This window comes from Coregonus clupeaformis, chromosome 19, assembly GCF_020615455.1.
Source record: "Coregonus clupeaformis isolate EN_2021a chromosome 19, ASM2061545v1, whole genome shotgun sequence".
NCBI classification, from domain to species: Eukaryota; Metazoa; Chordata; class Actinopteri; order Salmoniformes; family Salmonidae; genus Coregonus; species Coregonus clupeaformis.
Window position 1 is genome coordinate 16,768,932 of NC_059210.1, and position 14,670 is coordinate 16,783,601.

The window sequence follows — 14,670 nt, forward strand, 5'->3', positions numbered from 1 at the left end:
GTACACCTCCAATTGACTCAAATGATGTCAATTAGCCTATCAGAAGCTTCTAAAGCCATGACATCATTTTCTGTAATTTTCCAAGCTATTTACAGGCACAGTCAACTTAGTGTATGTAAACCTCTGACCCACTGGAATTGTGATACAGTGAATTATAAGTGAAATCATCTGTATGTAAACAATTGTTGGAAAAATTACTTGTGTCATGCACAAAATAGATGTCCTAACCGACTTGCCAAAACTATAGTTTGTTAACAAGAAATTTGTGGAGTGGTTGAAAAACAAGTTTTAATGACTCCAACCTAAGTGTATGTAAACATCCGACTTCAACTGTATATCCATAAAAATTATGCCAGCTGATTCATGACTTTGACTGACTGAGAAACGCTGCCTGACAGTCTGTCTCGTCCCAACTCCCGTCCCAACTAACTAAATGTTAGTCTAAAAGAAATGTGAGATAATGTCTAGATCAGGGTTCTTCAATTCCGGTCCTGGAGGGCCGAAACACCTCTGTTTTTCATCCTCTCCTTCTAATCAGGGGCTAATTCAGACCTGGGACACCAGGTGAGTGCAACTAACTACCAGGTAGAAATAAAAAACAGAATTGTTTCGTCCCTCCAGGACCGGAATTGAAGAACCCTGGTCTAGATGCTTTTTATAGTGGAGATCAAGTTTATAAATTGCCTGGCTGGGCTGAAGAGACAGTGAATTGCCCAGTCAAATGGAACAGAGTAAATAGCATTTTAATGTCATAAATTTAGCCGGTGGTAACTTGTGGAATAGACACCGGCTGGAATACAGTTTTAACCAATCAGCATTCAGGATTATACCCACCCGTTGTACAATATACAGCATTTCACACATTTAGTCCAAATACTGACTTTTAGCACGCAGTGGTCTATAGCAACTTCCTACGAGAATAGTCTTTAGCTGAGGCAGATGAACCTGTAGCCATATTCCTTCTACATCATCTGACATGGAATATGACTCTGGACATACATAGCAACACCTCTTACATTTTTACTATATATTCTATAGCCATGTATAGCTACTACTGCATCATCAAATCAATGATCTAAGTGTGTTTCAGAGATGGCCAGAACATGAATGTTTTCTGATGTTAATAATTTGTCAATTTCATGAACCTTTCCTGAAATTTCATGGGCTCCCGAGTGGCGCAGCAGTCTAAGGCACTGCATCTCAGTGCTTGAGGCGTCACTACAGACCCCCTGGTTCGATTCCAGGCTGTATCACAACCGGCCGTGATTGGGAGTCCCATAGGGTGGCGCACAATTGGCCCAGCGTCGTCCGGTGTAGGCCGTCATTGTAAATATTAATTTGTTCTTAACTGACTTGCCTAGTTAAATAAAGGTTAAAAAAAAACTTGTTTCTCAGGCTACATATGTTAATATGGGCTATTTACAGTCCTTTTCTGGGTTGCTTGTTCGCTTTTAGTGCTATTCTGAGAGGCTAATCCGAGGTAGACATGTCAGTGACATTTACATTTGAGTACTGAGTGGGCTGCACACAGTGTGCTTCTTCCTAAGGCAGACAGTTTCAGTGCAAACAGTGGAATTCTATGTGCATATGGTTATTGCAGACAATACCGTCGGAGCCTAACAGTTAAAGGAACATAAATTAGGTTACTTACATTCACTGCACTTCTATTTCTCTGGGATATAATACGATTAGCATGTTCTCTGTTGCTTGTTATGACGGCGAGGCCTGGAGCGCTACCAAACCCAGACCGTACGTCTCTTAAGCAGTTCGCTATGGTGATGGAGATAATCCTGGAACCCCTGTGGTTAGGGTGAATCCCATCTCTTATGAAGAGTGTTGGTTGCTCCCACAGCAAGTCAAAATTGTCACAAAAGGAGACATTCCTGTCTTTGCAGAGTTTCTTCAGGAACTCGTTTAGGGCAGTGACGTTCCAAAGCCCTTCTATAGCACGGCAGGGGGCCAGAGATGACCGTTCTCTTCCCTGTGCCAACAAGGGTGTTCAAGAGAATGTTGTAGTCCTTCAGTTTCTCAGATTGCCGAAAGCGAATGTTGTTAAATCCAACATGAGTGACAATGGTGCCAATATTAGAGTAGTTGGCTAGAACTGTGGGCAGGAGGGAGGAGGTGTGCTTCGACTCATGCCAGCCTGACTCACCGCACATGTACCAGTAGCAGCGGATGGCGTCGGAATCCTCGGGGAGGTGGAGGACGGCTCAACACCTTGCTTCCTTTGGTCAGCGACCGGCTGAGCTGTGGAGGAGGGTGCCCCTGGACGGCTGCTAGCTGTTGGTGTACTCCCAGAATCAGAGATGACTGCCAGGGCTGGTATGTCCGCCTCAAGCGGGGCAAAGCTGTTTAATAGCTGGATCGGATCTTCTAGGCTATATGGAGGCCACCCAGACTGCCTCCCACCCGACCTCCTACGCGTTACCAGTGTCTAGTCTCCCACTGGCCGCGGAGTTGAGTTTACCATCTGTCCAGTGGATTGGAGCAGGTCAGCACCTCCTGACTCATCGACCCATTGGCTATAGGAGGCCTTCAGAACTGAGATTCTGTGTGCCTGAGCTACTTAGAAAGCACATCTGGTTTTCAACTTTGATTGAGAAACTATTTCATATAAGCATTTTCCGTAAAAACAAACCAAGTGTAGGAGACACCCTATCTCTCTCACAAACAAACAATCGCATACACACCCATTCACAGCATGTTTCAAGCTCTCATGTTTCTAGCATGTTTCACAGGGAATACTCACACCCACACACAGACACGCCCACACACAGAAACATACACAATGTGTGACCATCTGTCTACCATCTGTCTACCATCTGTCATCTGTCTACAGCTTATTTGAGCTGTTCTTGCCATAATATGGACTTGGTCTTTTACGAAATAGGGCTATCTTCTGTATACCACCCCTACCTTGTCACAACACAACTGATTGGCTCAAACGCATTAAGGAAAGAAATTCCACAAATTAACTTTTAACAAGGCACATCTGTTAATTGAAATGCATTCCACGTGACTACCTCATGTAGCTGGTTGAGAGAATGCCACGACTGTGCAAAGCTGTACTGCTATGCCCTCCGACGAACCATCAAACAGGCAAAGAGTCAATACAGCACTAAGATTGAAATCGTACTACACCGGCTCTGACGCTCGTCGGATGTGGCAGGGCTTGAAAACTATTACAGACTACAAAGGGAAGCACAGCCGCGAGCTGCCCAGTGACACAAGCCTACCAGACGAGCTAGATCACTTCTATGCTCGCTTCGAGGCAAGCAACACTGAAGCATGCATGATAGCATCAGCTGTTCCGGATGACTATGTGATCACGCTCTCTGTAGCCATTATGAGTAAGACTTTTAAGCAGGTCAACATTCACAAGGCCGCAGGGCCAGACGGATTACCAGGACGTGTACTCCGAGCATGCGCTGACCAACTGGCAAGTGTCTTCACTGACATTTTCAACATGTCCCTGACTGAGTCTGTAATACCAACATGTTTCAAGCAGACCACAATAGTCCCTGTGCCCAAGAACACTAAGATAACCTGCCTAAATGACAACCGACCCGTAGCACTCACGTCTGTAGCCATGAAGTGCTTTGAAAGGCTGGTCATGGCTCACATCAACACCATTATCCCAGAAACCCTAGAACCACTCCAATTTGCATGCCACACTGCCCTTTCTCACCTGGACAAGATTAACACCTACGTGAGAATGCTATTCATTGACTACAGCTCAGCGTTCAACACCATAGTGCCCTCAAAGCTCATCACTAAGCTAAGGACCCTGGGACTAAACACCTCCCTCTGCAACTGGATCATGGACTTCCTGACGGGCCGCCCCCAGGTGGTAAGGGTAGGTAACAACACATCTGCCACGCTGATCCTCAACACGGGGGCCCCTCAGGGGTGCGTGCTCAGTTCCCTCCTGTACTCCCTGTTCACCCATGACTGCATGGCCAGGCACGATTCCAACACCATCATTAAGTTTGCCGACGACACAACAGTGGTAGGCCTGATCACCGACAATGATGAGCCTATAAGGAGGAGGTCAGCGACCTGGCCGTGTGGTGCCAGGATAACAACCTCTCCCCCAACGTGATCAAGACAAAGGAGATGATTGTGGACTACAGGAAAAAAAAGAGGACTGAGCACGTCCCCATTCTCATTGACGGGGCTGTAGTGGAACAGGTTGAGAGCTTCATGTTCCTTGGTGTCCACATCACCAACAAACTATCATGGTCCAAACACACCAAGACAGTCGTGAAGAGGGCACGACAAAGCCTATTCCCCCTCAGGAGACCGAAAAGATTTGGCATGGGTCCTCAGATCCTCCAAAAGTTCTACAGCTGCACCATCGAGAGCATCCTGAATGGTTGCATCACCGCCTGGTATGGCAACTGCTCGGCCTCCGACCACAAGGCACTACAGAGGGTAGTGCGTATGGCCCAGCACATCACTGGGCCCAAGCTTCCTACCATCCAGGACCTCTATACCAGGCGGTGTCAGAGGAAGGCCCTAAAAATTGTCAAAGACTCCAGTCACCCTAGTCATAGACTGTTCTCTCTGCTACCGCACGGCAAGTCTAGGTCCAAATGTCTTCTTAACAGCTTCTACCCCCAAGCCATAAGACTCCTGAACAGCTAAACATTGCTACCCAGACTATTTGCATTGCCTCCCCACCCCACCCCACCCCACCCCAATCCCCTCTTTTACGCTGCTGCTACTCTGTTTATTATTTATGCATAGTCAATTTAACTCTACCCACATGTACATATTACCTCAATTACCTCGACTAACCGCTGCCCCCACACATTGACTCTGTTCCGGTACCCCCTGTATATAACCTCCCTACTGTTATTTTATTTTACTGCTGCTCTTTAATTATTTGCTATTTTGATTTGTTTAACACCTTTTTGGTTACTACATGATTCCATATGTGTAATTTCATAGTTTTGATGTATTCACTATTATTCTACAATGTAGAAAATAAATAAAAAATAAATAAATATGCCATTTAGCAGACGCTTTTATCCAAAGCGACTTACAGTCATGCGTGCATAAGTTTTTTTTTTTTGTGCATGGGTGGTCCCGGGGATCGAACCCACTACCTTGGCGTTACAAGCGCCGTGCTCTACCAGCTGAGCTACAGAGGACCATCTGATTAGTATAAATAAAGACAAACCCTTGAATGAGTAGGTGTGTCCAAACTTTTGACCAGTACTGTAGGTGGACATGCGCACACCCACACGCACATGCACACAGGCACGCACAGTGCTGGAGGGCTGACTTACAAACTGTAGGCCCTGGTATCTGGCTATGGGGAAGTCTTTGACGACGTAGGTCGGGGAGTAGAGACAGGCTGGCAGCACGTTCTCCAGACGAGATGCCTGGATCATAGGGGCTAGAGAGAGGGAGGGAGGGAGGACGAGAGAGAGGGAGAGGTGAGCAAATAATATTTTGAATATGCATATATGAAATGTATTTTTAAAAAGACAGAGACTGCGTTCCACTGTCTATACTAGAATGCATACTCTAAAAACACTTTTCTGAACCAACACTTGCACTTGAATCCCCCCCATTTCTAACTCTGACTTTGCTAATAGCTACTTTATTGAGGAAAAGTGTACTTACTATGCCTGTGATATGTGGTTGTCCCACCTAGCTATCTTAAGATGAACTAACTATAAGTCACTCTGGATAAGAGCATCTGCTAAAATGTACAATTGCTTCATTGTAAGTGGTATGCAAATGGATACTGGAATAGAGCCATGATGGTGTTTCTAGAAAAATGAAAAATAGGGTAAGATAAAGAGAGAAACAGACCGTCAGAGAGAGATGTGCATGGCTGTCTGGTGCTATACTCTATACTTACTGCTATAGAAAGTGTCTCGGGGGTCTGGTTTGAGCATGTCCGCTCCATGCTGGCTGTTGAAGTGACTGTGTCTCTGTGACTGTTCCTCTACTGATGATGGTCTACTGTGACTGGCCAGGGTCTGAGGGATGTGGTCCACACTGTTCATCTTCAGACTGGATTCATCTAGGACAGAGAGAGAGAGAGGGAGAGGGAGATCAAAAATATATTTGGATTTGTTGAACACCTTTTTGGTTACTACATGATTCCATATGTGTAATTTCATAGTTTTGATGTATTCACTATTATTCTACAATGTAGAAAATAAATAAATATGTGAAATAGAGAGAGGGAGAGGGAGGGACGTACATAGGCACCTGAGCAATAAAGAAATGGAGAAGCTGCACCACCACTTTCAAAATAGGGGTGCAAATGATTTGTAATGTTTTAAGCTAGTCTGTATTAAAATAGATATGTCCATTTTATATATGATATAATAATCAACAGATTGCATTTTGCACCCACTCCCCCTGTCGCCTCAATTTTTGCTTTGCTCGTACGCACCACTGTTTTGGTTCCGTGCAGTTAGAAAGCTAGTTGCACCACTGGTGTTTAAAATGAAAAGACACCTGCAAAATAAAATTGTTTATCTATTGTTTTTAGCTGTTACATTTGTATCGTTGTTTCATGTGCAGTGGTGTTGGTCCATTGGTGTTGTTACACCATTACACCATCATTTGAGCTGCATGCACCACAAGCAAATTCTTTGTATAATTGGAATTTGCCTGTAAGAACCATGATGAGCATGGACATGTCTGATTCGCAGTAGAGCAGACTCTGACTCTGAGTAGCCTTCCATCAGCCTACCAAAAGTTGCACCTGAGCAGGAACTGCATGTCCGGTAGCTCGCGGGCTGTCAATGAGTAGCTTGCAAGTAGATAGTGAGAAATAATCAGTAGGCCTAATATTAGATCATTAAATATGTGAAATAATTTTCCTCCCCAAGCAGTTTACAGACATTTAACACTATTATGCATTTTTGCCATCTATTTTCCCAACTTCAATCGGCTAAATGACATTGTTAAAATGTTTACATTCAGTTACAAAGTAACAGTCCTGGCTGGGCGATCTGGTCTCAGAGCATTATGTATTATTCTGTACGTAAATCCGAGGTGCTCCATTCAGTATGATATGTTACGAATTACAATTCATAGGATATGTTAAAATTTGCGAAAACGTACAATATGTTACGAATTTGCAAAACGTATGATATGTTCCAATTTGTTGTGGCTAATGTTAACTAAGTGGCTAGGTGCCTAACGCTAACGTGGGGTTAGGGTTAAGGTTAAGGTTAGGTTAAAGGGTTAAGGTTAGGGGAAGGGTTAGCTAAAACGGTTAAGGTTAGCATTAGCGTTAGGGGAAGGGTTAGCTAACATGCTAAGTAGTTGCAAAGTAGCTCAAAAGTAGTAAGTAGTTGAAAAGTTGCTAATTAGCAAAAATGCTAACATTTTCTGTGATGACATTCGAACACGCAACCTTTGGGTTGCTAGAAGTTCACCTTATACATAATAACAAAATGTGCAGGCTGTGTATGAGTAGCTCGTGAATGTTTTTGTTGTTGTATGAAGTAGCCTTTATGAAAGAAAGTGTTGGAAACCCCTGCTCTAGCCCAAACTGTTCAAATATGACTCATATTGCAGATTTGGGGCCGCAATTTATGGATATATATAACTGCAAAAAACAACATTTGATAATGATAAATTAATATGTTTGCAATATTATTTTTATGTAAACATTATCAATGACCGAATTTAAATGCGAATTTAAATCCAGTTTGCCTTTTAAAGTTGACAGTTCTTCTTCAATGCCCTACCAGATAACACTGCCATATTGAGAATGACAATTGTTACAAGGTTAATCAAAGTTCACATTTGTAATTTACTACATTATTGTGATCACATTATTTGTGACAAAAATAAGATGAAAATTGCACTTAATGTGCAATTTAACAATGCTTTTCCTTAACCTACCAAGTATAAAATTCAAAATCAAATCCTTATTGGGAAATTAAGCAATAAGGCATGAGAATCCGGGGATTATTCAAATCAAATCAAATTTTATTGGTCACATACACGTGTTTAGCAGATGTTATTGCGGGTGTAGCGAAATGCTTGTGCTTCTAGCTCCGACAGTGCAGTAATATCTAACAAGTAATATCTAACAATTTCACAACATATACCCAATACACACAAATTGAAGTAAGGAATTAACTAAGAATATATACACTACCGCGCAAACGTTTGGGGTCACTTAGAAATGTCCTTGTTTTCTAATTGAATTTTCCTTAAATTGATCGGAAATAAAGTGTAGACATTTTTTATGTTGTAAATGGCTATTGTAGCTGGAAACAGAGTTGCAAGAAAAAGCCATATCTCAGACTGGCCAATAAAAAGAAAAGATTAAGATGGGCAGTCTGAGATATGGCTTTTTCTTTGCACCTCTGCCTAGAAGATCAGCATCCCGTAGTCGCCTCTTCACTGTTGACATTGAGACTGGTGTTTTGCGGGTACTATTTAATGAAGCTGCCAGTTGAGGACCTGTGAGGCGCCTGTTTCTCAAACTAGACACACTAATGTATTTGTCCTCTTGCTCAGTTGTGCACCGGGGCCTCCCACTCCTCTTTCTAGGCTGGTTAGAGCCAGTTTGCGCTGTTCTGTGAAGGGAGTAGTACACAGCGTTGTATGAGATCTTTAGTTTCTTGGCAATTTCTGGCATGGAATAGCCTTCATTTCTCAGAACAAGAATAGACTGACGAGTTTCAGAAGAAAGTTATTTGTTTCTGGCCATTTTGAGCCTGTAATCGAACCCATAATTGCTGATGCTCCAGATACTCAACTAGTCTCAAGAAGGCCCGTTTTATTGCTTCTTTAATCAGCACAACAGTTTTCAGCTGTGCTAACATAATTGCAAAGGGTTTTCTAATGATCAATTAGACTTTTAAAGTGATAAACTTGGATTAGCAAACACAACGTGCCATTGGAACACAGGACTGATGGTTGCTGATAATGGGCCTCTGTACGCCTATGTAGCTACTCAATCAAAAAATCAGCAGTTTCCAGCTACAATAGCCATTTACAACATTAACAATGTCTACACTGTATTTCTGATCAATTTGATGTTATTTTAATGGACAAAAAAAATACATTTCTTTCGAAAACAAGCACATTTCTAAGTGACCCCAAACGTTTTAATGGTAGTGTACATATATGGACGAGCGATGTCAGAGCAGCATGGACTAAGATACAGTAGAATAGTATAGAATATAGTATATACATATGAGATGAGTAATGCAAGATATGTAAACATGATTAAAGTGGCTAGTGTTCCGTTTCTTAAAGTGGCCAGTGATTTCTAGTCTATGTCTATCGTGGTCCTCTGTAGCTCAGCTGGTAAAGCACGGCGCTTGTAACGCCAAGGTAGTGGGTTTGATCCCCGGGACCACCCATACACAAAAAATGTATGCACGTGTGACTCTAAGTCGCTTTGGATAAAAGTGTCTGCTAAATGGCATATATTATAGGCAGCAGCCTCTAATGTGCTAGTGATGGCTGTTTAACAGTCTTTTGGCCTTGAGATAGAAGCTGTTTTTCAGTCTCTCAGTCCCAGCTTTGATGTACCTGTACTGACCTCGCCTACTGGATGATAGCGGGGTGAAAAGGCAGTGGCTCGGATGGTTGATGTCCTTGATGATCTTTTTGGCCTTCCTGTGACATCAGGTGCTGTAGGTGTCCTGGAGGGTGGGTAGTTTGCCCCCGGTAATGCGTTGGGCACACCGCACCACCCTCTGGAGAGCCTTGCGGTTGCGGGCGGTGCAGTTGCCGTATCAGGCGGTGATACAGCCCGACAGGATTCTCTCAATTGTGCACCTGTAAAAGTTTGTCAGGGTTTTAGGTGTCAAGCCAAATTTCTTTAGCATCCTGAGGTTGAATAGGCTCTGTTGCGCCTTCTTCACCACACTGTCTGTGTCGGTGGTCCATTTCAGTTTGTCAGTGATGTGTATGCCAAGGAACTTGAAGCTTTCCACCTTCTCCACTGCGGTCCCATCGATGTGGATAGGGGGGTGCACCCTCTGCTGTTTCCTGAAGTCCACGATCATCTCCTTTGTTGTGTTGACATTGAGTGAGAGGTTATTTTCCTGGCACCACACTCCCAGAGCCCTCACCTCCTCCCTGTAGGCTGTCTCGTCATTGTTGGTAATCAAGCCTACTACTGTTGTGTAATCTGCAAACTTGATTGAGACAGCCGATTGATTGAGTTTGCTTGGCCACGCAGTCATGGGTGAACAGGGAGCACAGGAGTGGGCTGAGCACGCACCCTTGTTGGGCCCCAGTGTGGAGGTGTTGTTTCCTACCTTCACCACCTGGGGGCAGCCCGTCAGGAAGTCCAGGACCCAAATACACAGGGCGGGGTTCAGACCCAGGGCCTCGAGCTTAATGATGAGCTTGGAGGGTACTATGGTGTTGAATGCTGAGCTATAGTCAATGAACAGCATTCTTACATAGGTATTCCTCTTGTCCAGATGGGATAGGGCAGTGTGCAGAGTGATGGCGATTTGCATCGTCTGTGGATCTATTGGGGCGGTAAGCAAATTGAAGTGGGTCTAGGGTGGCAGGTAAGGTAAAGGTGATATGATCCTTGACTAGTCTCTCAAAACACTTCATGATGACAGTGAGTGCTACGGGCGATAGTTCGGTGCTTTCTTCGGTACAGGAACAATGGTGGCCATCTTGAAGCGTGTGGGGACAACAGACTGGGATAGGGAGATATTGAATATGTCCGTAAACACACCAGCCAGCTGGTCTGCGCATGCTCTGAGGACGCGGCTAGGGATGCCGTCTGGGCCGGCAGCCTTGCGAGTGTTAACACGTTTAAATGTTTTACTCACGTCGGCCACGGAGAAGGAGAGCCCACAGTCCTTGGTAGCGGGCCGCGTCGGTGGCACTGTGTTATCCTCAAAGCATGCGAAGGAGGTGTTTAGCTTGTCCAGAAGCAAGATGTGGCTGGTTTTCCTTTTGTAGTCTGTGATTGTCTGTAGACCCTGCCACATACGTCTCATATCTGAGCCGTTGAATTGTGACTCCACTTTGTCTCTATACTGACATTTTGCTTGTTTGATTGCCTTGCGAGTGAATAACTACACTGTTTGTATTCTGCCATATTCCTAGTCAGCTTGCCATGGTTAGCGCTTTCAGTTTCGCTCAAATGCTGCCATCCATCCATGGTTTCTGGTTAGGGTAGGTTTTAATAGTCACAGTGGATACGACATCTCCTATACATGTCCTGCTAAACTCAGTTACCGTATCAGTGTATTCGTCTAAATTATTTCCGCAAACTACGCTGAACATATCCCAGTCCGCGTGATCAAAACAATCCTGAAGCGTGGATTTCGATTGGTCAGACCAGCGTTGAATAGTCCTTAGCACAGGTACTTCCTGTTTGAGTTTCTGCCTCTAGGAAGGGAGAAGCAAAATGGAGTCGTGGTCAGATTTGCCGAAAGGAGGGCGGGGGAGGGCCTTGTAAGCATCCCGGAAGTTTGAATAACAGTGGTTGAGTGTTTTAGCAGCGCGAGTACTACTGTCGATATGTTGATAGATCTTCGGCAGCCTAGTCCTCAAATTTGCTTTGTTAAAATCCCCAGCTACAATAAATGCAGCCTCAGGATACTGTATGTGGTTTCCAGATTGCATAAAGTCCAGTGAAGTTCTTTGAGGGCCGTCATGGTATCGGCTTGAGGGGGGATATAAACGGCCGTGGCTATAACGGAGGAAAATTGTCTTGGGAGATAATACGGTCGGCATTTGATTGTCAGGTATTCTAGGTCGGGTGAACAAAAGGACTTGAATTCCTGTATGTTACTACAATTAAACGATGAGTCGTTAATCATGAAACACACACCTCCGCCCTTCTGCTTCCCGGATAGATATTTATTTATGTCTGTGCGATGAACTGTGAATCCCTCTGGCTGGACTGATTTCGACAGAATATCCAGAGAAAGCCGTGTTTCCGTGAAACAAATTATGTTACAGGCCCTGATGTCTCTCTGGAAATAAATCCTTGCCCTGAGCTCATCAACTTTGTTATCCAAAGACTGAACATTAGCGAGTAATATACTCGGAAGCTGTGCGTGGTGTATGCGCCTCCTAAGTCGAACCAGCAGGCCGCCTCGAGTGCCTCTCCTCGGCCGGCCTCTGGAATCAATCAATCAATCAAATTATTTATAAAGCCCTTTTTACATCAGCAGATGTCACAAAGTGCTATACAGAAACCCAGCCTAAAACCCCAAACAGCATGCAATGCAGATGTAGAAGCACGGTGGCTAGGAAAAACTCCCTAGAAAGGCAGAAACCTAGAGAGGAACCAGGCTCTGAGGGGTGGCCAGTCCCCTTCTGGCTGTGCCGGGTGGAGATTAAACATGGCCATTAAGGCCAGATTTTTCTCCAAGATGTTCAAACATTCATAGATGACCAGCAGGGTCAAATAATAATCACAGTGGTTGTAGAGGTTGCAACAGGTCAGTACATCAGGAGTAAATGTCACTTGGCTTTTCATAGCCGGGTTGAAAAAGCAGGTGCGGTAGAGAAAGAGAGTTGAAAACAGCAGGTCTGGGACAAGGTAGCACGTCCGGTGAACAGGTCAGGGTTCCATAGCCGCAGGCAGAAGAGTGGAAATTGGAGCAGCAGCACGACCAGGTGGACTGGGGACAGCAAGGAGTCATCAGACCAGGTAGTCCTGAGGCATGGTCCTAGGGCTCAGGTCCTCCGGAAGGGGAGGGAGAGAGAGAGAATTAGAGGGAGCATACTTAAATTCACACAGGACACCGGATAAGACAGGAGAATAACACCAGATATAACAGACTGACCCTAGCCCCCTGGTGCATAGACTATTGCAGCATAGATACTGGAGGCTGAGATAGTGGAGGTCGGGAGACACTGTGGCCCCGTCCGATGATACCCCCGGACAGGGCCAACCAGGTAGAATATAACCCCACCCAAAGCACAGCCCCCACACCACCAGAGGGATATCAACAGACCACCAACCTACTACCCTGAGACAAGGCTGAGTATAGCCCACAAAGATCTCCTCCACTGCACGAGCCAGAGGGGGCGACAAACCGGACAGGAAGATCACGTCAGTGACTCAACCCACTCAAGTGACGGAGATCTCCTAGGGATGGCATGGAAAGCACCAGTAAGCCAGTAACTCAGCCCCCGTAATAGGGTCAGAGGCAGAGAATCTCAATGGAGAGACAGGAACCGGCCAGGCAGAGACAGCAAGGGCGGTTTGTCGTTCCAGTGCCTTTCCGTTCACCTTCGCACCCCTGGGCCAGACTACACTCAATCATAGGACATACTGAAGAGATGAGTCTTCATTAAAGACTTAAAGGTCGAGATCAAGTCTGCGTCTCTCACATTTATAGGCAGACCATTCCATAAAACTGGACCTCTATAGGAGAAAGCCATGTCTCCAGCTGTTTGCTTAGAAATTCTATAAGGAGGCTTGCGTCTTGTGACCGTAGCGTACGTGTAGGTATGTACGGCAGGACCAAATCGGAGAGATAGGTAGGAGCAAGCCCATGTAATGCTTTGTAGGTTAACAGGAAGCCAGAGGCTAGCACTGGAGTAATATGATCAAATATTTTGGTTCTAATCAAGATTCTAGCAGCCGTGTTTAGCACTAAACAAAGTTTATTTAGTGCTTTATCCGGGTAGCCGGAGAGTAGAGCATTGCAATAGTCTAATCTAGAAGTGACAAAAGAATGTATTCGCTTTTCTGCATCATTTCTGGACAACATGTTTCAGAGTTTTGCAATGTTACGAAGATGGAAAAAAGCTGTCCTTGAAATATTCTTGATAAGTTCGTGTCCAGAGTAACGCCGAGATCCTTCACAGTTTTTTTTTTTGAGACGACTGTACAACATTCAAGATTAATTGTCAGATCCAACAGAATATCTCTTTGATTCTTAGGACCTAGAACTAGCATCTCTGTTTTGTCCGAGTTTAAAAGTAAAAAATGTGCCGCCATCCACTTCCTTATGTCTGAAACACAGGCTTCCAGGGTAGGCAATTTTGGGGCTTCACCATGTTTCATCGAAATGTACAGCTGTGTGTCATCCGCATAGCAATGAAAGTTTACATTGTGTTTCTGAATGACATCACCAAGAGGTAAAATATATAGTGAAAACAATAGTGGTCCTAAAATGGAACCTTGAGGAACACCGAAACGTACAATTGATTTGTCAGAGGACAAACCAACCACAGAGACAAACTGATATCTTTCCGACAGATAAGATCTAAACCAGGCAAGAACTTGTCTGTGTAGACCAATTAAGGTTTCCAATCCACACAGCGCCGGAAGAAGATGGCTGCCGTTTTACAGCCCTCTAACCAATTGTACTATTATGTGTGTTTTTCCGCGTTATTTGTAATTTATTTTGTACATAATGTTTCTGCCATCGTCTCTTATAACCAAAGAGAGCTTCTGGATATCAGGACAGCGATTACTCACCTCGCGTTGGACGAAGACTTTTTCTTCAACGAGGCGTTCGCGAAGGATATTCTACAGACACCCAACAAGGCCCAGATCCCCGTCATTCGCGTGAGGAAGAGACGGAGATATCGTGGGACGCAGATCCGGGTGCCTTGTAAGGATCCGACGGCGAACGAGTAAACTGCCTCTCCCATCAATCCTATTAGCCAACGTTCAAGCTTTTGAGAATAAAATGGACGATTTAAGATTACGGTTATCCTACCAAC

General features: G+C 44.6%; 1 protein-coding gene across 1 annotated transcript in view; it reads right to left on the bottom strand.

Annotated features, from left to right (window-relative positions):
* Positions 1 to 14,670, bottom strand: part of b4galnt4a (beta-1,4-N-acetyl-galactosaminyl transferase 4a) — a 476,874-nt gene that overhangs the window by 19,651 nt on the left and 442,553 nt on the right. Inside the window, exons 10-11 of the mRNA XM_045227106.1 lie at positions 5,879 to 6,043; positions 5,298 to 5,407 (exon numbers count right to left, since the gene is read on the bottom strand). Of these exons, the coding sequence (XP_045083041.1) occupies positions 5,298 to 5,407; positions 5,879 to 6,043 (275 nt within the window). The remainder of the gene's footprint in view (positions 1 to 5,297; positions 5,408 to 5,878; positions 6,044 to 14,670) is intronic.